General features: G+C 38.2%; 1 protein-coding gene across 5 annotated transcripts in view; it reads right to left on the bottom strand.

Moving 5' to 3' along the window:
• Nucleotides 1-24956, bottom strand: part of GramD1B (GRAM domain containing 1B) — a 557013-nt gene that overhangs the window by 115845 nt on the left and 416212 nt on the right. For all 5 annotated transcript variants that reach the window (XM_067141766.2, XM_067141765.2, XM_067141764.2 and 2 more), the window contains one exon: nucleotides 2882-3125. In XM_067141766.2, the coding sequence (XP_066997867.1) occupies nucleotides 2882-3125 (244 nt within the window). The remainder of the gene's footprint in view (nucleotides 1-2881; nucleotides 3126-24956) is intronic.

Below are 24956 nucleotides of genomic sequence, written 5' to 3'. Positions count from 1 at the left end.
GCTCATGACTACAATCTACAACAAAGATAATTCTATGAAAGAGACATAACACTTCTCCACACTGAAGCTTCAAGCACCTTTTGACCTTATAATGTAGAGTTTGAGGGATGTTCTACCATTCAACATCCCTCAAACTCTACATTATTGGTTAAACGTCAACACGGAAATGAAGATCGTAACTTACGATTTTGACCTTATTACGCAACTGCTTGGAGCTAACAACTCTACTGTAATTCTACGTACCAGATTCTCATTCAACAACGTTCGAAGATTTATTTTTCAATATTTTAATTAATCCACGCTTCATTAATATCAACAAATTTGTACAATCCAATTGTATGTTAGATCATTATGACTATGTCTCATTCTACAAATAAACAACTTGTACAATTTATTTTTTGCTATTTGTTTACGTCACATCGTCACAGATATGTCTTATGGCGACGATGGTATAGGAAAGGCCTAAGAATGGGAAGGAAGCGGCCGTGGCCTTAAGTAAGGTACAGCCCCAGCATTTGTCTGGTGTGAAAATGGGAAACCACGGAAGACCATCTTCAGGGTTGCCGACAGTGGGATTCGAACCCACTATCTCCCTATTACTGGATACTGGCCACACTTAAGCGACTGCAGCTATTGAGATCTGTGTGTACTATTTTTAGACAAACACTAAAATCCATTCCATGTACATATATGACAAGTTTATTATTGAATTTTAGTTACATTTAGGCATCGCTTTCTCTGCATACTAGATTTTTATGACTGTTTTATCTTGTATTAATGCATGAATTATAATTTAATGACGAACCCAGTTCAGGGCCCTGACTTAGCTTTAGATTAAGGGTGGCTGAAGATGCTAACAAAGCTTAAGCGAAAAATGTCCCATTTTAACATCTATATTTAACATTTGTATCTTAAAGTTAGAGACTGTAAAGTATTGGAATGGTGGTTTTTAACAAAATTTGTTTGAAACTTTTTACATTCTGTACTCCAATATGGTTATCATAATGAGATTCATAATATGTAACATACCACTTAGTTGAGCAGCTCGTCTTCTTTCTCCCAGTTCTTCCCAGCCCAAACTTTGCAACATTTATTGCAATGCTACTCTTTTGTCAGAAATCACCCAGAACAAATCGAGCTGCTTTTCTTTGGATTTTTTCCAGTTCTTGAACCAAGTAATACTGGTGAGGATCCCATACACTGGAACCATACTCTAGCTGGGATCTTACCAGAGACTTATATGCCCCCTCCTTTACATCCTTACTACAACCCCTAAACACCCTCATAACCATGTGCAGAGATCTGTATCCTTTAATTACAATCCCATTTATGTGATTACCTCAATGAAGATCTTTCCTTATATTAACACCCAGATACTTACAATGATCCCCGAAAGGAACTTTCACCCCATCAATGCAATAATTAAAAATGAGAGGACTTTTCCTATTTGTGAAACTCACAACCTGACTTTTAACCCCATTTATCATTATACCATTGCCTACTGTCCATCTCACAACATTATCGAGGTCATTTTGCAGTTGCTCACAATCTTGTAACTTATTTATTTACTCTGTACAGAATAACATCATCCGCAAAAAGCCTTACTTCTGATTCCACTCCTTTACTCATACCATATATATATATATATATAAGAAAACATTAAGGTCCAATAATACTGCCTTGAGCCAATTATTACAGGGTCAGATAAGGCTTCACCTACTCTAATTCTCTGAGATTATTTTCTATAAATATGGCAACCCATTCAGTCACTCTTTTGTCTAGTCCAATTGCACTCATTTTTGCCAGTAGTCTCCCATGATCCACCCTATCAAGTGCTTTAGACAGGTCAATCGCGATACAGCCCATTTGACCTCCTGAATCCAAGATATCTGCTATATCTTGCTGGAATCCTACAAGTTGAGCTTCAGTGGAATAACCTTTCCTAAAACCGAGCTGCCTTTTATCGAACCAGTTATTAATTTCGCAAACATGTCTAATATAATCAGAAAGAATGCCTTCCCAAAGCTTACATGCAACACATGTCACACTTACTGGCCTGGTTTAGTTTGACGTACACCTTATGTACTCTTCAGCAGACTTCTATTACACGGGGTCAGTCTGCCAAACACCGAAACATCAAACGGCACACAGCATAATATTAACTTCTTATATAAGCTATTAGTTTTACGTCCTACTAACGGCTTTTATGGTTTCCAGAGACACCCCAGTGCTGGAAATTCGTCCAGCAAGAGTTCAATTATGTGCCAGAAGGCTGAAATATTTGATCATCTTCAAAAGCCACCTGAACCTGGGGCTCAGAAAGCCAGTGCCAGCCACTAAAGAATGCCACTTAAGTTCTTGGCCTAACTGAAGATCACCCTTTACCTTCTCCACCACTGTAACATTCAATGTACTCGTTGCTTGTAGGGAGAAATTTGTACATCCATATTTAAATGTTCTGGGGCAAGAGCTTTCCACCAGCCTCATCAACTAATTAGATTGTGACAGTTCAAGATTTTCTACTTGAATATTTACAATATGTGCAGGCAGTGGAACACAACTGGTTAGCCCTTCAAATATTAATTCATTTTGCAAATAAAGCAGTTAACAACAAGAATAAAATTAGTTATGAAACGTCTACATTGTACCAAATTAATGTTAAATTTGTTTGCTAGGAAGTGGCAATACATGCAAAAACAACTTTTATAATTTTAATTTTGTCCTACTTGCGATCTTTTACTCAGCGATTTATTTTATGTATACATTAAGAGAGAGAATGAATTTGAGTTTTGAAAAAAGTCATTCATCAGAGTATCAAAGTAATGCAGACAGCACAATTTGACATGCAACAAAACATATGAACTACATACTGTATCCCTACCAGGAAGTTTTTCTCCATCAGAATCTGATGTGTCACTCATATCAGTCGGAAGATTCTCTGCAGAAAGAATCCGAGAATTTGATGGATGCAGCTCCTCTGCATTTTCAGGTATCATACTGGGCATCTGTACAGTGATTACAGGTGGCATTTCCACTGTCTCCTCTTGCAAAGCAGGTTCTTCCAATGCCAAGTGCTCCATGGCTTCTGTTATACTGCTACTATATGCGTCTTTTGGGAATACAAACTGAAACATGAACAAAACAACAAATAGTTTCTTGCTTCCTAAAAGATGGTACGTAATAAGTTCAACAACAATTACAATTTGGTATCTGTACTAGAAATTACATTGTTTTATATACTATTATATCATTTAATGCCCAGTCTAGAAGCCTCTGTGTATAAACCAAGTGCCTCCATAATACTCTATTGCAACAGGCACTATTGTTCCTTTTGCCTCCATAATCCTTACCTTGAAATCATCGAAGTACTAATATAACCATAATTTTCTATTTCGTGGCAGAATACAATTCCCGTAAGTAATTCATCCTCCACCACTGTAATGCCTCTACAGGAAAGGGGGCAACCACTCTATTTGACAAACTAACCTATTCATTCTCTTCGATTAATTATTAAACTAGTGTGCTGGCAATTGAAGGGACCTTACAGCTATGCAGGAAAGTAGAACTGGTGCTAATTGGTAGAATGTGTTTTATGAAGAAATAGTGAAAAATCATTTGCTGTAGTGGAGAACTTGACAAAAATAGAAGATAGGCTGTCCCACCCTGGATCATCAATTATAACAGTATTTCAGATGTGCTAAGACAATCATTCCTCTTTAATTTCCAGTTTGTCACCTCTTTTCACACCTGTAACCACCAGATGGCTTTGGATACAAATGAGGTCTTAGCTCTACACTATAGAAATAATTAAAATATTTGAATTACATGATTACCTTGGAATAGGAATGATTTTATATTGTACCGGTAAAAGAGCCCGACTCTCGGATTATATTTTAAAGTAAGCAAGTATATAGTCCTCAGGGCAAAAACTGGGTGACTAGTAGCTAGGGCTCGGTACAGGAGGTAGGGTCCTATCTACAAGAAAACTTTGACTTTGACTAAACATGAGTTTATTCATATAAGACATGAAATTGCACATCACCTCCAGGTAGATATAAGTTGTCTTCCACATAGTCCTATAATATGGCTCAGATTCTCCAGTTCACCAAGCCGGGCAGGTTGGATCACGCTCCAGAAGATTCCAGGGACTCCGTACAGAAGCGGCTGGACTGTCTGGGTTGGTAGAAGGTAGAGATGCCTCGAACTTTCGAGGCCCAGGTTGAACCCCGATGATCCTAGTGATGTTGCAGATAATCATTTACTACCTCAGTCCAATGTGACTGAGAGGGTTGATGTCTCCAAGGTCACTCGCAGTACTGATAAATCTGAGTTCATAAAAACCTTGGGTGATTAACCTATTAGCGAAGTCACTGGTTATTATTCATCAAGACTTCCAAAATTTAACACTCGTAAAAATGATATGTCTCTGTATACGAGGAAAATAATTTCAGAGTTCACCACTAGCAAAAGTCTTTGTCTCTGAATAAATACTGGCAGAAAAAAAAAACACAAGTCCCTTCTCATGAAACTATGACCAAATTTAAAGTTCACCACTGGCGAAGGTACAAGTCTTTGAATGAACACGGACGAAAAACATAAGTCCATCCACATGAAAATCTGAATAGATTTAAAGTTCATCACTGACGAAATTTATAAAGTTTTGAATCAACACTGGCGAATGTACAAGTCTTTGAGTGAACATGTACGAAAAACACAAGTCCATCCACATGAATAAATTTGCAGTCTATCACTGGCAAGGTATCCAAGTCTTTGAATAAACACAGGTGAGATCCTAAATTTATGTTTTAAAGACGTTGAATGAAGTTAGAGTTCATCACCTGCGAAGTTTATAAGTCTTTGAACCAGTACCGGCAAAATCACAAATTTATGCTTACGGGAACTTTGAGCACATTCAGTGATCATCACTATCAAAGTTTGTAAATCACTGTTTATTAGAGGAATGAGTCTCTTAACACTCGCAAGTATTGCAGGTTCAATTTATGAAGAATTCGTTCTTTAACATACGTAAATAATACAAGTCCAATTATGAGTTTAACACACGTAAATAATACAAGTCTATTTCATGAATAATTGGAAAAATTCCAGTCTTGAACACCCGTAAATATTGTAAGTTCAATTATGAAGACTTAGAAAATGTTCTTTAACACTCGAAATATTGCAAGTCCACTTGAGAATACTTGGAAGAATTGGTTCTCCCACACTCGAAGAAAATACAAGTTCACTTTATGAATACTTAGAAAATTACAGAGTTCCTTGTCGGGACTGTCACTACACGACGATAGTAGCAGTGAGAGTGTCCACGCTGACTACTCGGCTGTAACTGAGTGAACAGGCTACAGTGGGCTCTCCTTTTATTCGATCCGGGACGTCTACGTCACAATACGGCTTGACTGAATATCTCCTGAATCCCTCGATGGATTTACTTGAAACTTGAGCATTGCGACGTTCAGGTGATCCCAAACAAGATGACATATCGCTCAAGCCGCTAGCATAATTATTACGGGAGTTACAAAATTTTCCCTGTCGAACATTCGGGAAGATGTGACGTGGAATCTAGAACATACGAGTCCAGGCTGGGAACACGTGGTGTGACGGGCGGGCGGTCTAGCTAGCCCCTGTGGCTACGTCACAGCTCACAGCTGTCCTTCACTCGCTTGCTTGCCCCGCTGACGGTAAACAAACCAGGCGTGCTCAGAACATCACGCGTGATAATTAAATGTCATTTATACTAAAAAAATACTCATGTATAGGTCGTAACCGGTACAATATGTGCTTGTGCTCTGTATAGCCTATTATTTTAATATGAGGTTTCACGGTGCTGTATTTTTATAAGCCTTCTGATTGTAGAAATAAATGATAAATAAAAAAATAAATATTAAGTTGTGGTTTTGTTGACAATCAAAAATATTCTTTGTTGATCCTTAACACTGATTACCATATTTAATAATGATTTGAAGAGGTGTGTAATTTAGTTGTATTGAATACTGTAATGATTTTTATTAGTTCTGGGAAACTTAAGTTACTGATCAAATGTTAACTTTTGTTATCTTTTACTTTGGGGAGGTTCAGTTCTTAGAACTGAATAAAGGCTGCCTTTCTATCTTAAAATTCTAGTACCTTTGATGCCAGGAAGTGTTTGTCCTACTAACCAGTTCTGTGAACCATCCTGTTACCTGTTGCTTCTCCCAAATGCATTGTATATGATGTATAATAAGTATCAAGAATTTTTTTTTTTTATTATAATAATGTTCTTTTACTGATAGGAATTCACTTTCAAGTGAAAATAACACATCCAAAAATAAAAATGCAATTTGAAACCTCTATAATGGTACAAAATGGCCAAAGAGTAATGCTGAAAATATTTATACCCCAAATTTTTAGTACAATCCTGATATGTAACTTGTTAACTTGTATAGCAATGAGTATTATTGCTTTTTTAAAGAAAAGTTGGGAATATATTTTTTGAAGTACCATACTCTATTCCTAGTTTTCAATGTCAAGTCAGGATCAACCTGCTATCGCACGTGACACTAGACAGTACTACCTGTGACTGTCTGGCTGAGGGTTAAGTGGCCATTACCAAACTTGACACCCAAAGGGGGAACCAAGGCTACGGGCTGAGGAGTCCTCCCTTTGGAGGCCAAGTGAAGACTTCGTATAGTAAATGACACATAAATTCATCAGAAAGGAGAATGGTTTAAATGGCAAAAAGGACCCCAGTCCCAATGGCAGATAAAACTGAAGAACTTTCTCCTGTCAGCAAGTTCTGTACTTCAGTAAAGCGGTTGCAAAATGCATCTGTACTCCTGAGGAGCAACCTAAAGTTACACCTGACAGTAGGTATAAAATACTCTGAGAGTGGCAACCCCACCATAATAATAGCCTATACATGATATGATACATCTCAGCTTGCATTAGAAAAGGTTGGGGCATACCTAGCAAGTGACGTGCAATTCCTTGGGCACTGAGGGAACTGTGAAAAATGGGCGACCAGTAGCCAACATAATTTTTTTCACAATTTGCTTTACGTTGCACCAACACAGATGGGTCTCATGGCTACGATGGGATAGGGAAGGACTAGGAATGGGAAGGAAGCGGCTGTGTAATTAATGAAGGTACAACCCCAGCATTTGCCTGGTGTGAAAATGGGAAACCACAGAAAACCATTTTCAGGGCTGTCGACACTAGGGGGTTGAACCCCACTATCTGCCGGATGCAAGCTCACAGCTGCGCACCCCTAACCGCATGGCCAACTCACCCGGAGCCAACATCATCAAGGTGGTCATAATTAACCTTATGACCCTGACAAGAAAGGCAGAAGAAGTGGAGGATTGTATGGAGAAAGAGGGTATAGAAATGATGGGGTTGAACAAAGTTAAATGGAAGGGGAAAGGAAAGAAGAGAATGAGGAAAGAATATACACTATACTAGAGTGGTGGCCAAAGGCAAAAAATGGGTCGCGCATTGCCCTGGTGATATATGGCGTCTGGGGTGTCATGCAGAAAGGGTACGGTTACGGGATGCAGGATGTCATTCAAGTAGGTCAAACTGGTCGCAGTGTCCTGGACGTGCACCAACTGTGTTTTGTGGTTGCACCCAATAGCACCCCACACCATACAGCCTTGAATTGGTGCCATATGTCTTATGCGAATGCAGTCAATGTGATGTGTCTTCCCCTGTCTGCGGCGAACCAAAATGCGGCCATTGTTTTCAAGCAAACAGAATCTTGATTCATCCAAAAACACTATCTGCTGCCATTCCTGTCCCTAGTAACGTTGTTCCATACACCATTGAAGTCTAGCATGTTTATGCACATTAGTCAGGTAGGAGGAGAAGTGAACGATGCGCCGGTAACCAACACCATAATAAACGGTGATGGACTGTCAATCCTGATGGTGTACGATGTGTTACACCATTCCACTGTAGCACCTAAGCCGAGGAGGACGCAGATCTGTCCTGCAATGCCATTTGGATGAGGTGCTGATCTTCTCGGGGGGGGGGGGGGGGTCAGAATGGTGTGACTAGACCCATCTTATCCTGTTCTACAGCCTTCTGTGAACCATTCTGTACACACCCATTGCACTGCTGACACACTTCGTCCCACATGAGCAGCAAATTTCCGGATGGATGCATCACGTTCTCTCATGTCAATGATGCGCTCTCTTTCAAACTACTCATTTGACAGTATGGTTCTCGCATACATCTGCGAGGCATCCTGCACATCTGCTCAAGTCACACTGATCCATTACCTTCGGTTTATAGCGACAATAAGAGTTGGAGGCATATTTCACCCGTCGGTGGTGAAGCGCCGAGATATCGATGTGGACCTTGAACCTGGAGGCCGACATGGGTCAAATGCTAATCATTTCTTTAGAACATACTTATGCACATGTGTTGTGGATATGAACTTCCTGTCTTTAGTCTTTCAAGGTGTTCTGGTTTTTATGAACATGAGTGTATATGGATATGATTAGAGAAAAGGTCCAAATAATAAACAGTCACCAGGTCTAAGAGAATGGATGGCATTCAGATATGCAGTAGCAGAAACAGCATGGGAATGCCTAGGAGCAAATGTGTGAAAAGATGAGAAAAAGTTTACATGGTAGAATGATGAAGTCAAGGCAGCCTGTAAATGTGAGAAGAAGGCATATAAAAAACTAGCAATTACCCACGGCTTCGCTCGCGTGGATTTCGTAATTTGATCAGAGTAATCGTTCCTCGACATAGTACTAAGACATTATCTGAAAATTCCTAAAGTACAAAAATTCATCTAAAAACTGAGTTTCATTTACCCCAGAAATTCTTTGTAAACCATGTTTGTGGTGTTACCTTTTGGGGCTAAGACAGGCCTTTCCAACTCGAGCACTTAGTGCTGGGGCGCACCAGCGCTGCACTCAGCAGCATCGTTCCCCTCCTTCCCCACCTAGCCCAAGTAGTGGTCAGTGCATGTGTGCGTAAGAGACAGTACATTCATTCTCATTCTCTCTCTGTGTGTGTCATTCTCAGTAGAATCTATTCGATAGAACAGACAGTGGAGCAGTTGGCTTCACCTTTGTTAAAAATATCGTTTAATCTTTCATGGGTGGATTCATATTTTGTTCTCACTAATGAAGGGAAAGTTCAGTGTTTAATTTGTTATGTCATTTTAAGCGTGAAGTCTTCAACCATTCGACGACACTACCACAATAAACATGTTTCCACCTATGATGACATTGTTGGCGCAGCAAGAACTGAACAAATTGCTAAGTTAAAATAGCAACTACTAAGTTCTTCAGAGATACGTAATAACTTACTCATTCAGAATTGTTTTACTTGCAATTTAGGAGATTTGTTTTCATTTTTGGTTTTGTATTATTAATAACAGTTTAGAATTAGACTTAGATGTGCTGCTAAGAAACAAAAACACCGGGCGAGTTGGCGGCGCGGTTAGGGGCGCTCAGCTGTGATCATGCATCCAGGAGATAGTGGGTTCGAACCCCATTGTCGGCAGCGCTGAAGTGGTTTTCCGTGGTTTCCCATTTTCAAACCAAGAAAACGCTGGGGCTGATCCTTAATTAAGGCCACGGCCGCTTTCTTCCCATTCGTACCCTTTTCCCATCCCATCATCGCCATAAGACCTACTGCAAAAAAGAACCCACAATGATAATTATTTTAAATATTTTATCTCCCTGTCCCACAGATACTTGAACCCAACACTTTAGAAGGCTCAGTTCAAGCACGTTATGGGCTATTGTTGCTCTGAAAACTGCAAAAAACCAGATGTTTTCTATTCTGAATTTAAATCAATAGAGAGCTAGGACTTCTCTGTCGATGCGGACTTAGAGGCTGTACTTAGAATTTCTACTGCCAAATCGATTGTACCCATTATTGGTAAAATAGTTGCCGCAAAACGATGCCAGCAATCGACTTAAACGCTAAATGAACATTAAGGCAAACGCAAAGTATGTACAGAATAAATTGTGTGTTTGTGTGTTCACATTACTGTCATAAATACTATTGTTGTCATAAGCTGCGCGCTGACTTGACGACCTGTGGTTCTGTCTCCGCCACTTCCCCTCCTTCCCCCACCACCTCAACGGTGCTATAGCACGGCACTGGGGCTGCGGCCGGGGCCGTGGGAGCACCTCAGTTGGAATTGCTTGGGCTAAGACGACCATGCGACATAGAATTGTACACGTGTGAAACAGTCTTCTCTCACGTTGAAAAAATAAATACATATTCCCTTATTTTTAAAGAAGATTCCAAATACCTATTCCCACATCTGTAACACCTTCAGTTTTTGAGATATATGTACATAAGTATCCCCATAAAAAGAATTGCAACCCGTTGATCAGTCCTTTCCCCACCCTCACCGCCATGCAAGTTTATTTTCTGAAAACAAAAATATGTTTCTTTATTTTTAAAGGAGATTCCAAATACCAATTTCCATGTCTGTAACATCTTCAGTTTCTAAGATATAAGTATCCTCATAAAAAATAATTCAAATATTTTCCACTTTTTTCACCCCCTGATAAGTGCCTTCTCCAAAAACAAAAAGGTACAGGTTCCTGTATTTTTAAAGGACATTCCAAATACCAAGTTTGTCTCTAACATGTTAAGTTTTTGACATATAATGTAGATATACCAGTATTCATTTTAAAAATTCACCCACTTTTCCAATTCTTTTCAGCTCCTTAACTGGATTTTCCAAAAACAAAAAAAATACGTGTTTAATTATTTTTAAAGGAGATTCCAAATACCAGTTTTCATGCCTGTACATCTGTAACTCCTTCAGTTTTTGAGACAAATGTATATTCTTCTTCTTCTTCTTCTATCCACCCCTCTCCCACCTTAAGTGTAATTACACATTCTTTTCCTCGGTGTTCCACATCTTCTAGAAGGACTAAATTTCCATGTGATAATCAAACATTAGCTGTCAAATACTCAGAAATACTCGTCTCAATAGCAGCTTCAAACAGCATATCAACGTCTGTTTGCACTGGTTATATATCAAGATAATATTTTAGATCAATCAACTTAATGAAGATAATTTTATAATATTTGCCTTTTCTTTTGGCCAATTTTTAGCGCCGGAACGCAAAAAATAAACAAAATTCTCCTCAAGTTTTCAACCATTCTAGTCTATTGAAATCTTATGTTTGACAACTGCCCCAGCAAGTGTATGCTGAGCTTACTTACGAAGAGGATCCACTTCAGTAGCAGACATGTGCCGTTTTTAGAATTTTATATGACACAAATTTTCTTTTGGACTAGATTTTAAATTTGTTTACAATGATTTTAACATGTATTGTATAGGTCATGTCCCAACATCATATTTTATAACTACTATTCTGTAACATTAATATAATAAGAAATCACAGTTAAATTTTTACAAATTATAAATGTCATTGTCCTCCAAACAATGTTTGTTTTATGATTAAATTAATATGGCTGATGATGCCCAATAAAGGAAGGGCGAAACATGTCCCCACAATATTTAGATTTTCTATGTTTAATTAACCACATAACGTGATACTAATTGTATTGAATAGGTGGGGTAATAAATATACTCCTTTTGTAAACCAAGCGAGATTAAGTGGACTTTCCGAAAACTAAAATTACACGTTTCTTTATTTTGAAAGGAAATTCAAAATACCAACTTTCACGTCTGTAACAGCTTCAGTTTTCAAGTTAAAGTATCCTCATAAACATATTTCAACTCCTTATTTACTTATTTTTAACCCCACACCCCTTACGTTGATTTTCCAAAAAACTAAAACAAACGCGTGCTTCTTCATTTTTAAAAGAGATCCCAAATACTTATTTTCACATCTGTAACAACTTCAGTTTTTGAGATATAAATATACTCATTAAAATAATTCAACTCCTTTTTCACCCCCCTTCCTACCCGTTAAATTGATCCCCCCTCCCCAAAAGTTGGTGTTTATTTAATTTTAAAGATTCCAATACCAATTTTCATGTCTTTAACATCTTTAGTTTTTGAGATATAAATATCTTCACACAAAGAATTCAACTAATTTTTCAATTCATTCACCCCCTTAAGTGGATTTTCCAAAGATGAAAGAACACGTGTTCCTTTACTTTAAAAGAAGATTCCAAATACAAATGTTCATACCTCTAACATCTTCAGTTTTTGAGATATAACTATCCTCATGAAAAGAATTCAACTCCTTTTTCACGCCAGCCCGTTAAGTTGATCCCACCCCCCCTCCAAAAAATACATGTTTCCTTATTTTTTAAGGTGATTCGAAACACAAATTTTCACGTGTGTAATCTTAAGTTTTTGAGATGTAAGTATCTCCATAAAAAGAATTAAATTTTTTCACTTTCTCTCATCCTCCCCCCATAAGTGAATTTTCCGAAAACCAAAAAAACTTTTTTCTTTATTTATAAAGGAGGTCCCAAATGCCAATTATCATGACTGTAACATTTTCAGTTTTGAAATATATATACCCTCATAAAAAAAGAATTAAACTCCTTTTTCACTGTCCCCACCCCCACCCGAGATGCGTGTTTCTTTATTTTTAAAGGAGATTCCAAATACTAATTTTCACGTCAGTAACATCTTTAGTTTTTGAGATAAAAGTATTCAACTAATTTTTCAGTTAATTACCCCCCCCCCCCCCGTAAGTGGATTTTCCAAAGACAAAAGATTATGTGTTTCTTTACTTTGAAAGAAAATTCCAAATACAAATTTTCATGTCTGTAAAATCTTCAGTTTTTGAGATATAAGTATCCTCATGAAAAGAAGTCAACTCCTTTTTCACTCCACCCACTCCCGTTAAGTTGGTTTCCCCCCACCCAAAAAAAGCATGTTTCTTTATTTTCAAAGGATATTCCAAATACCAATTTCCACGTCTGTAACCTTCAGTTTTGAGAAATAAGTTTCTCCAGAAAAAGAATTAAGTTTTTGATATATACTATAGATATGCTAATTTTAAAAATTCACCCCCTTTTTCAGTTCCCCTTAAGTGGATTTTCCAAAAAAAATATTTCTTTATATTTACAGGAAATTCCAAATACCAGTTTTCATATCTGTAATATGTTAAGTGTCCGAGATAATTTTCAGATATAGTCTTTTTTAAAATTCACCCCGTTTGTCACTCCTGTTCACCTCCTATGCATTGGATTATCCAAAAACACAAAAATATTTTTTTTTTTTTATCTTCAAAGGAGATTCCGAATTTCAAACTTCATGTCTGTAACATCTTCAGTTTTGAGATATAAGTCTCCTCGTAAAAGTTGTTCAACCCATTTTCCCCCCTTTCTCACCCCCCTAAATGTGATTTTCCGAAAACAAAAAAATTTGTGTTCTTTATTTTTAAAGGATATTCCAAATACAAATTTTTACATCCATAAACTTTTAAGTTTTTGAGAAATAGATATCCTCATTTTTAAAATTCACCCCCCTCTTCACCCCCTTAGCGACGCAATATCCAAAAATCCTCCCTGAGCGAGCACCTACATGTTAGTATGAATGTATCCCCCAAAATTTCATTTCTTTATGTCCAGTAGTTCAGGCTCAGCGATGATGAATCAGTCAGTCAGGACAAGTTATTATATAGATGGCTCCAAACAAGAACTGATGTAGATAGGGAATTGTATGCCGGGGAAAGAAACAGAGCGAAACAAAACACTCTAGTGTCAAAAAAGAAATCATGGTAAGATTTTGGTGACAACCTGGAACGGTTTGGTAAAGCAGCAGCTAAATGGAAATTCTAAGTTCCCATGGAGGGAATTAGATTCTTTTCCACCAATAGAGCATATCAAAAATCAGATCAAAAATTAGATGGATGGCTTTTCCGGCGTTTGCTCTATTAACCAGCGTTTCGTCTTAGGTCTGACACTAGACTCTTCGGAAACCTTTCTGAACTGTAATGAAGAATCTTAGAAAGGGAGAGAAAAAGGAAATGAATAGTGAATTGAATAAATCAGGCAAAGTCACTGTAGATCTTGGACAGATGGGAGGAATATTTTGGAAAGCTTCTCAATGTGAAAGGAAAGCTTCCAGTTGAAGTCCCTAACAATGGGATTCAAGGGAAGGAGAAGAATGGTGGTAGTGAAATTACGCCCAAGGAAGTGGAAAGGATGGTGAATAAACTATATCATCATACAGCAGCAGCAATAGATGAAATTAAACCTAAAATGATGAAATATTGGAAAAACTACCAAGGTAATTCACAAATCAGTATACCAGGCAAGGTGTCCACAAATATTTTTAAAGGAGAGTGCAGCCAATGGTGAAGAGTCAGTTGGACAAAAACCAGTGTGGTTTTGGACCACAGAGGAGCTGCCAGAACCAGATTTTCAGTATGCATCAAGTAATTGAAATATATTATGAGAGAAATAGACAGATGTGTTTCATAGATCTAGAAAAGGCATATGACAGAGTACCAGTGGAAAACAAGTTAGCCATACTGCAGGATTATGGGAATAAGAGTAGGTTATTACAGGCAATCAAAGGCATTTATGCTGACAATTTAGCCATAGGTACTGAGAACTGGTAGTAGAATGAGTTTTTTTCTTTCTAAGTACTGTAGTTACAGGGGTTAGGCTAGGCCATAATCTTTCACCTTTGTTGTTCATAATATACCTATACATGGATCTTTTGCTGAAAGGTATAAAATGGCAGGGAGGTATTCACTTTGGTGGAAGTGTAGCAAGCAGTTCAGGTTATGCTGATGACCCATTAGAACCTACAGTTGCCAGAGAGACAGCAAATTTAATGTATAATTTTCAAATAAGTTCAGGGGAAGTCAATAATGAGCTAGATACGTGGGAAGAGCATTGATTGCTGCGGCGATGTGTGTGTTACATAATAATCACTCCAGTTTCCTTCTTCCTTTCTCAGTGTTAGTGATCACATGATTAAATTTCAAGTGCTGTGAATTATTATGCAGAAGTTTTGTGAACTGTAAGAACAATGTCATCAGTATCAAAATGATGATGCTGATGATGATGTTTGTTGTTTAAGAGGGTCTAACATCTAGGTCATCAGCCCCAATATAAAATTATTAGTGTACGTAGTTTTATATTTATACTGATTTATACTGATATGAAAGACAATTCAGTAAAGTTCTATGAAGAAATATACGTAAATTATAACCTAAATGACTTAAGCTAAGCATACTTTTATTTTAGAGTTTCTATATGGACACGCCAGGCGTTTATATTCAGCGATATTGATCGATGAACTTTACTCGTCAGGAAAGGATTTGCACCTGCTGAAGCCTTTGATGTTATTTATAATTGGGACACTGATGAAGATTCTATATTTTCATAAAGCCTCCAGAACCTAGTATGGATAGAGACAAGGATTCAGACGATGAGGAAAGTTATATTTCATATGTAAAATTTATTAACATTTTATGATGCACCAATATTTATATCATTTTATTTTTGCAAATAATAATAATAATAATAATAATAATAATAATAATAATAATAATAATAATAATAATAATAATAATAATAATAATAATAATAATAATAATAATAATAATAAATAATAATAATGTTATTGGTTTTACATCCCACTAACTACTTCTATGGTTTTTGAAAACACCAAGGTGCCAGAACTTTGTCCTGCAGGAGTTCATTTTACAATTTTACAGACTTTTTTTTTTTTTTTTTCAATTTGTTTTATGTCGCACTAACACAGATAGGTTTTATGGCGATGACAGGATAGGAAAGTTTGAAGTCAAGAAACAATGAATTAGATTGTACAAGATCCACCTTTTCAATACAAGATGTGTTGTTGGTTAAAATTACCTCATTTATTTTTGGTACCGGTTTCAACATCCACAGACGCCATCATCAACAAAATGAGGTAATTATACAAAGATACATAGTAAAGTTTAAACACACAAAATTGACCCTCATAATTAAAACTGTCTATAACAAGTTAAAATACAAAGCATAATAATGCTAAATGTCCAGGTTTGAATATACAATTTCTACAGGTTTGACAACTTGTTAGTCACAAATAAAAAACTGAAGCTGAGGAGCCTTGCAGAAAAACAAGTTCAATGTCTTTGACACTCTTAAAAAAAATTTAAATATAGTTTTGGGTCCTTTGTGCAGCATTGGTAGCCGCAACATATGCAGAGAACTGTCTGCTGAGTGCAATGCAGTAATAGGTTAAAAGAGTAGTTGGGCCGATGACCTAGATGTTAGGCCCCTTTAAACAACAAGCATCATCATCAAGCAAGAGTAGTTGGTGTTCCTCTATGAGCATAAAAACGACACTAAGGGTCGGTTCTACCACCTACTGGTAAAGTAGCGCGTAACTTGCCCTCCGCGTAAAACGATGGTTCCGTTCTACCACCCCCAGGTAGCGCTATCGGCAGAATAAATCTTAGTTACCCAGCGCGTAATTTATCGGCCACTTCGAGCGCCCGATAAGACTTTACCTGCCGGGCAAGTTTTGAGAGTTGAACATTATTAGCTGCATTTCTGGTGACATACAACTTACATTAGCTTAATATACTGAAAAAAGCACGATACCGTAACAGTGGCCAATATTGTATTGCAGGATCTTGAACATCAATGCTTCCCTTGAGTTGCAACGATCACACGAGCCTCTTGCATCGGTAGCTTATGGAACAAATTTTATACATCAAGCTTTCGTAAAAAAAACCTTAAAAGGATATAAAATCAAAATCTATTTAGAAATCATTTCAAATGGGCTTTAATTTTCTACTTCTTCAGTTTTCAGACACGACGTATAATTTAATGTATGTATCCCAACTACCTCAAGCGTTCTCGTAGCGTAATGGCTAACACACTCGCTTTGTAATACAAGGTATCCAGGTTCGAGTCTTTATTATGACGAATCTTCTTTATTTCCGTTATTAGCGTTGTGTTAATTTATATGCCTCTTTTCATACGTTCCTTTGTTAATAATATATTTCATTGAAATATTTAATCACAATATTATGTCTACTAGGAAATTGCTTTATATGTATGTTACTTATAGAAAGTGATGTTATGATTAATAGCACATAGGACTGTCACCCAGGTAGCAGATACCCTATTAGTTGTTTACATAGTCATCTTGTAAATTATTCCAAAGAAATTGGAAACTATTCCATCCCCGAATTCCTCTTCCTATGAATGGATATTTATCCCGATTAGTTCTTTACATATACAGTACCTTCCAACTTTATCTTCATAAAGTTAAACATTAGAATGAAATGCTTTATCAATAAATGGAAGCATGTGGAACTAAACGAGGTCACAGAACTAGTTGCAAATAGAGCATCGTGGAAATAATCAATTCACAGAAGCCTGCAGATAGAATGCTCAAAGGCAATAAGTCCGTAAAGAAGATGTGTGTGTGTAGGCTGTATACGTATATGGAAGCGCGTAAAAGAGAGTTAAGAACAACGGCAGGGAACAAAAATACATTGTAAAATGTAAATCAGAAATACGATGAAAACCTGCGTACCTTCTATTACGGAGCGAGCGACTTGACCAATCTACTACGAGAATACTTTTCAAAAACGCTGCCTTACATGACAGGTTATAACTGTTGTAAGAAAATGTAATCTTGAGATTTTAATCCCAATTAGGTATTGATATTGAAGATCATAGATTAAAATCACGAAAGCTTGACATAAATCGTTGTCCATCACTCTTAAGACTCCCCTTATTAGGCTTTTTGGTGATAATCAGCAGACGCAAGCACAGAGAAATAAGACAATCTAAATGAGTTTCGTGCATCTGACGATAGATAGCACCACACTCGAAAACGAGAAGCCGCTGAAAATCAGTCTAGCCAACTTCGTATATCGGTGTCTAGCTCCGGGTAGCTACTAGCGCTTGCGCGGATGTGGTTGGACGCAAGCCAAAGTACCAGCCGATTTACACCTCCAGGTAGTTTACCTCCCAGGCAGCTGCCAGCCACTTTACCAGCAGATGGCGGAACCAGCACTAAGTCAATTGGTAATATATGTGAAAACTATGTTCATAAAATAGCATGTTCTGTTGTATTATACTGGAGTGAGTGGATCTTGTGGCCGGAACTGTGTGTTGAAGATGTTAAAAGCAAAGGTTCTTGGATCCAATGTGGGCCTCAGTGGACTGGTTGCATGTGCTGCGGAGTTGAAGAGGATAGGAAAGGCCTAGGAGTGGGAAGGGAGCGGCTGTGGCCTTTATTGAGGTACAGCTCCAGCATTTGCCTGGTGTGAAAATGGGAAACCGTCTAAAACCGTCTTCAGGGCTGCCGACAGTGGGGCTCGAACCCACTGTCTCCTGGATGCAAGCTCACAGCTGTGCGCCCCTAACCACACGGCCAACTCACCCAGTACTTTTTAGAGACTAATCGCCAGCCTAACATCCCAGCAATTACAAGCTAGATATTAGACTTCCAAATAATGAGAAACTAGGAGTTGAAGATATCAGAAATTCATCAATACACCCACCAGTAAAGAATAACCCTGATCTAGGGCAATAGTAAGCTCTGATTTCACCACAGTCAAAGAAATCAAAATCTCTCAGAAACAAAAAGGTGGATTGCAGAGAGGAAGCAGAAGTTAAATCTACTATTTATAGGAAAAAGGGGTGGTTTTGATCCTGAGAAGCCCTTTACTTTTCCAAACCCAGATTACCCAAGTACAGAAATTTGTCTACAATCAAAATTTTAAGTAGTTCATTGACAACAAACTATTTTACCACTTGGTGGAGGAAACAAAGCAGTATGCTTCATTTCTGAACTGTGCAGATCCAAAAAAGGAAGCAACCATGGCCTTTATTGAGGTACAGCCCCAGCATTTGCCTGGTGTGAAAATGTGAAACTGTGGAAAACCATCTTCACGACTGCTGACAGTGGAGCTGGAACCCACTATCTCCTGGATGCAAGCTCACAGCTGCGCGCCCCTAACCACACCATCTTCAGTTCTGCCGACAGTAAGGCTCAAACCCACTATCTCTTGGATGCAAGTTCACAGCTACGCGCCCCTAACCACACAGCCAACCTGCCCGGTACTTTTTACAGATGAAACAAGCTATTTTATATTTTAGTGGTTAATAAGCTTCCATCAAAATGGAATTATTGGGACTCTAATGATGACATGAAACCTGTAGCTATTTCTCAGACCAAGAGAAGAGGTTGGTTTCTTCAAATCTTTCATCTCCTGCACTGTGCCAAGAAAGTTCACGAAAATAACAAGGCCTGGAATATTTGTCTCTTGCTGGAAATGATGAAAGGAATGTGCATTGATAATTTTGTTCCTGAAGAACATTTGGCATATGATTAATGTATGGTGAAATACCAGGTGGCCCATCAGTGCTGGCAGGAAAGCAAATATAGACCACCACTAAAACAGGAATGAGAACGAAGCGTCTGCTATAATCAATGGACAATATCGATGGCGTAATGAGTTGAGGCATGCAGAACATGTTAAACAGTAGCTGAATTCAAAGGCGTAAAGAGGTGAGGTTGCAATTCATCATGACTGTACTTCTAGTAGTTAAAGCTTCAAAGTACTAGAGTACTGAACTCACTCGGTTCATTACGTTTCTCTTTTGTTATGTGTACTTACTGCATACAGTTTGTGTTGACAAGGCTATTGTTGCTGGTGCCTTTACTAACAAGACAAACACTGATATTATTCTGCTTTATGGTGTAACACAGTAAAATGCTGCTGCAACTTGCAGAACTTACCAAGAGAGATACCCTAGGTATTTGTTACCTTCAGAACATATTTCTAAGCGTACGAAGCTGAGGTTACAGACTGATGGAACATTTCAAGTCCGGCCATCGGAAGAGAGACCAGTACACGAGGCCAAGGAAATGGTTCAGAATGTTGTTTGTTATTTTGAGGAAAATCCAAACATGTTCAGTACAGATTCTAATGTAAATACATTGTCTTATCACCACTATCATTGTCATCGCTGTTGTTGGGAATTACTCTGGGTGTGATCGAAGGTTCGTGTAGAAAGTCTTATGCTATTTTTAACTCTCTGCAGGTCAACGATGAGCATCTGCTGTGTTGGATGTTTCCAGAATGTCACTGCAAAGAGTTTTGAAAGAGTAAGTGTGGCATTTGGACAAAATTCCATTCAACCAACAATGGAATGGAAATGATATTCAATGCAGAACTGATTATTGCACAAGAGTCATTAAATTACTCCATGATAGCCCCCCAACTTCATTCAATGTGTTCTGTGGAGCATGTTATTTTACAGATAATGCCATTGCCAATAGGCACGAATTTCACTACTGGGCTTCCCAAAACCCTCATTGGGTTTGAGATTGGTATCAACAGAAATGTTGGGGTGAAAATGTCTGGTGTGGTGTTCTTGGAGACCAGCTCATCAGATCTGTCTTTTTCCCACCTACAGTAGACTTGGGGGACACTTACCTGGAATTCCTTCAAAATGATTTGGAGAATTTGCCAGAAGAAGTTCCACTTTAATTGAGAGGACAGCATTGGTTCCAGCAGGATTACATACCACCTCATTATTTCTGACCTGCAATCAAGTGTATTGGATTGGTGGAGGTCGTTCCTTACCTTGGCCAACAGGATTTCCCAATTTTTCCCCCACTCAATTTTTTCTTGAGAGTCTACATTAAGACTAAGGTGTTCCAAACAGAACCCCTAAATGTAGAGGACTTACGTCAGAGAATCAATGAGGTATGTGCTTCTGCAACAGCAGATATGCTCAGGCGAGTTCATAAGTACACAAAGACATGTCAGCGTATCGATCAGCAGGGGTAACCTTTCGATCACCTGCATTATGAACGAGGAATTTCAATAAGAAAGTCAGAAATTTGTTTCCTTATGCCTGAAGTAACATTAGTGAAGGCTCACCAAAATTTTCACACATTTATGTATTATTTCACATTATAACGTGATATTTTGAAAATTCAGTCATGTAAATAGCCTCCACTATTTCCAGTTTCCTTGATAGATTTTCTCTGAACCAGCAGCAGTCTAGTACATATTGCCCTTCAATATAGAAAACACTTTGTGCTCTCTCCTGTTTGAATGGTTGCTTTCCTGCTAGCGCTCATGACCCACTTGGTATTTTGGACATCATGGTTGCAAACAATTTATTTGCAGGGAAACTAATTAGACTTGATTGTAAGATATGGTGCCCAAATACTTATAATGGATATTTAGTAAATTATTATTTGAACCAAAGGAAAGGTCCTAAATCAAACAGACAATGAAAAATTACTTGGCAATGCTGCTAGACCCTTACTAGCATTATTCCATGAATTGCCAGATGAAAAGAAAAATCTTAAATACTCACCTTACACCTTGTTTATAACACAGTTTTAACATCCCAAGGGAATTCACCATAGGAACAGTGCAGGTAAACAAAATTCCTAAAGAATGACCCCTTCACCTTCTGAAGAAAGAGGATATTTTGAAACTGTGGTGGAGAAGAACAATGGACTTCTGTCAGTGAGGTGGATGGATAATGCTGCTATTACAAGTGATGAGAAGAGTACAAGAAAAAAGTAACTGGGCTGGATTACAGTTACCTGAGAAATATTTTACTTGATTACAATTACAAATTACTTTTCCAACAAGTAATCAGTAAAATTACAATTACTTTACATAACGCTTGTTAAATCGCTTTCAAGGAAAGAAGGAACGATAAGCCGGACGGGTGTAACAGATGACGACCCTGGCAAGGAACAGGATTACGAATTGGCACACTGAATATACAAACATTGACCAGAAAAGCAGAAGAGGTCATTGACATGACAGAAAGAAGGACACTGGATGTACTAGGGCTGGCAGAGACTAAGTGGAGGGGTGAGGGTAAGAGAGAGCTGCGGAATGGTTTTTGGTTGTACTGGATAGGAAATGATGAAGGAAAGTGAAATGGAGTAGGAGTGGTAGTAAGAAATGGATTGAAAGAGGAATTATTACAAGTGATGAAAATCATTTTTCGTCCGTATTGAAAGTTTCATAAACTGTATATAGGATAATATCTTTTGTTTATTTCCACCTATTCAATACATTACAAGATGTTGGCATTTATGTTAAAACATTTTTCAGATTTAACAAATGTAAATCTTATCTCTCTTATAATCATCAAACACATTTTAGAATATCTTTAACCAGATGCCTGGTAAAATAATAAGTTTTTTTATAATGACTGAAGATGCCTTACAGTAGGAAGCGAAACATGTCTCATCTGAAAAATGTTTTAACATAAATGCCAACATCTTGTAATGTATTGAATAGGTGGAAATAAACAAAAGATTGAAAGAGGAAGTAAAAGGGATAAGTGACAGACTGATACAAGTAAAAATAACAGTCAAAGGAAAAACCTGGGAAATTGTACAAGTGTATGCTCCACAAGCAGGATGCATGCAACAAGAGAAAGATGGCTTTGAGGAAGAATTGGAGAGACAATTGAATGGACAAAATAACGTGGTAATGGGGGACTTGAATGCCCATGTAGGAATGGAAAGGAAGGGTTATGAGAATGTGCTTGGAGAGGAAGGATGGGGAAACAGGAATAAAGAAGGAGAAAGACTACTGGATTTGTGCAAAAGAAATGGGATGATGGTCGGAAACTCATGGTTCAAAAAGAGAGAAAGCCATAAGATAACGTGGTATAGCAGTAACTGGTCTAGGAAATCCATTGTAGATTACATGATCTACGACAGGGAAATGTTATAGATGTAAGGGTAATACCATCAAAGGCCCTAGATAGTGACCACAGACTACTGGTAATGAAAATGAGAACAATGATGGAAAGAAAGAGAACAGAGAAGCAGGAAAGACGTATCAAAATATGGAAACTGAAGGAAAATGAAACCAAGGAAGAATACCAGAAAAAAATAAGATTGAACTTACCAACAGATGATAAAAAAATAGGACAGAAAGAATGGGAAAGGTTCAAGAGGACACTAGTAAAAACTGCAGAGGAAGTTTGTGGGAGAACTAGTGCCAGGAAAAAATGCAAGGAGACCCCATGGTGGAACGACAGAGTCAAAGCCGGCAGTTAGAGAGAGAGAGAGAGAGAGAGAGAGAGAGAGAGAGAGAGAGAGAAGAATAAAGCTTTCAGAGTGTGGTTTCAACAGAGGACAACGGAGGCAAGACAAGATTATAAGACCAAAAAGGAAGAAGCCAAAAAGGTTGTAACAGAGGAGAAGGAAAAAATGGATGGAAAAGTGGACAAACATGAAGGAAGAGTATAGCAAAGGAAATAAAAAAAAGTACTGTATGGAATGGTCAAGAGTAAGAGGAAAGGCATGAGGGAAGATGTTATGAGAGACAAAAATGGAAATGAAGTGCAGGAAATGGAGAAACTCAAAGGAATGTGGAAGGAGTATTTTGAAGATTTACTAAACCCAGAAGGATGCACTGAGTAGGAAAGTAGAAGAAGGGAGGAAGTAAGAAATATGGAAAAAGAAAAAGACTTAGCATGGGCGGAAGTGGAGCTAGCACTGGACAAGATTAAAGGAGGGAAAGCCCCAAGGTTAGATGAAGCGAGTATTGAGATGGTGAAGGCAGCAGGAGAGGTAGGGAAACAGTGGCTTTATCGTGTGTTGAAAGTACCGGCAGTATGGAAGGAACAGAAGACCCCTGTAGATTGGAAGAAGGGGGCAATCATACCCATTTTCAAGAAGGGGAATAGAAAAGAGTTTAAGAACTATAGGGGAGTCACATTGATATGCCACTGTGCAAAGGTGTTTGAGAAGATTCTGGAGAATAGAATCAGAAAGAGGGTGGAAGAAAAGTTCAGAGAAGAGCAGTATGGCTTCAGATCAGGAAAGTATACAGTAGACCTTATATTTGCAGTAAAACAGCTACAAGAGCGTAAGGGGTAAGGATCTTGTGATGGCCTTCATGGACTTTGAGAAAACTTACGATCTTGTGTGTAGAAACAAGGTTTGCAAGTTTCTGTAAGTTGCTTCACGTTGCACCGACACAGATAGGTCTTAATTAAGGTGGCCTTAATTAAGGTACAGCCCCAGCATTTGCCTGGTGTGAAAATGGGAAACCACGGAAAACCATCTTCAGTGCTGCTGACAGTGGGGTTCGAACCCACTATCTCCCGAATACTGGATACTGGCCGCACTTCAGTGACTGCAGCTATCGAGCTCGGTAAACAAGGTATGGGAAGCTTTACAGAGAAAAGGTGTCGAGGAACAAGACTGTAGAAAGAGTGAAGGAGATGTACAAAGGGAGTGTCAGTTGTGTGAAAATAGGAGGAGAGAGAACAGGCTGGTTTGAGCAAAAAGGTGGATTAAAACAAGGAAGTGCTCTGTCACCTTTGCTCTTTGTAGTAACAATGGATGAGATAATGACAAAAGTGGCAAGGACAACTGGACGAGGAAAAATGAAAGTGATGATGTTTGCAGATGAATGTTAGTCTGGGGAGAAAAGGAAGAGGATATCCAGGAACAGTTAGATGCTTGGGTAGATGGGGTGGAACAATAAAATTTAATGCCCAAAAGAGCGAGACAGTGATCACAACTTGAAAGAAGGAGAGACCTACGAGAGGGATATTGCTTGGAGGGGAACAGCTTAGGAAGGTAAAGAGTTTCAAGTACTTGGGAAGTATCATAGAGGAAAGTGGAAGAAATGATAAGGAAATAATCGAGCGTGGAAGACAAGCAGGAGCATTCCTGGAAAGTGTCAGAAACCTGGTTTGGAGCAAGGATGTCCCTCAGAGAAGGAAAAGGGTAATATACAGGACTAGCTGATGTACCCGTGCTTCGCTACGGAATTCTACATTGTATACAGAATTGTAGGTTAGGTAGAGTACACGTTGTGAGCAAAACTGTATTCAATTGCATAGCTCTTAATGTTACCCTGGAAACGTGACGGAGAAACCACCAAACGTCTTTTCTCATATGAAGACTGCGTTAGGGAATTTTCATTGTAATGGTAGACCCATTTGCCTACCAGTCAAAATCAGGTTGGGGAATTGCATTATAATGGCACTCACTCACTCTC

Source organism: Anabrus simplex, chromosome 2 (genome assembly GCF_040414725.1).
Source record: "Anabrus simplex isolate iqAnaSimp1 chromosome 2, ASM4041472v1, whole genome shotgun sequence".
Classification (NCBI taxonomy): domain Eukaryota; kingdom Metazoa; phylum Arthropoda; class Insecta; order Orthoptera; family Tettigoniidae; genus Anabrus; species Anabrus simplex.
Note: the sequence above shows the minus strand (reverse complement) of the source record. Positions and strands in the feature narration are given on the sequence as shown.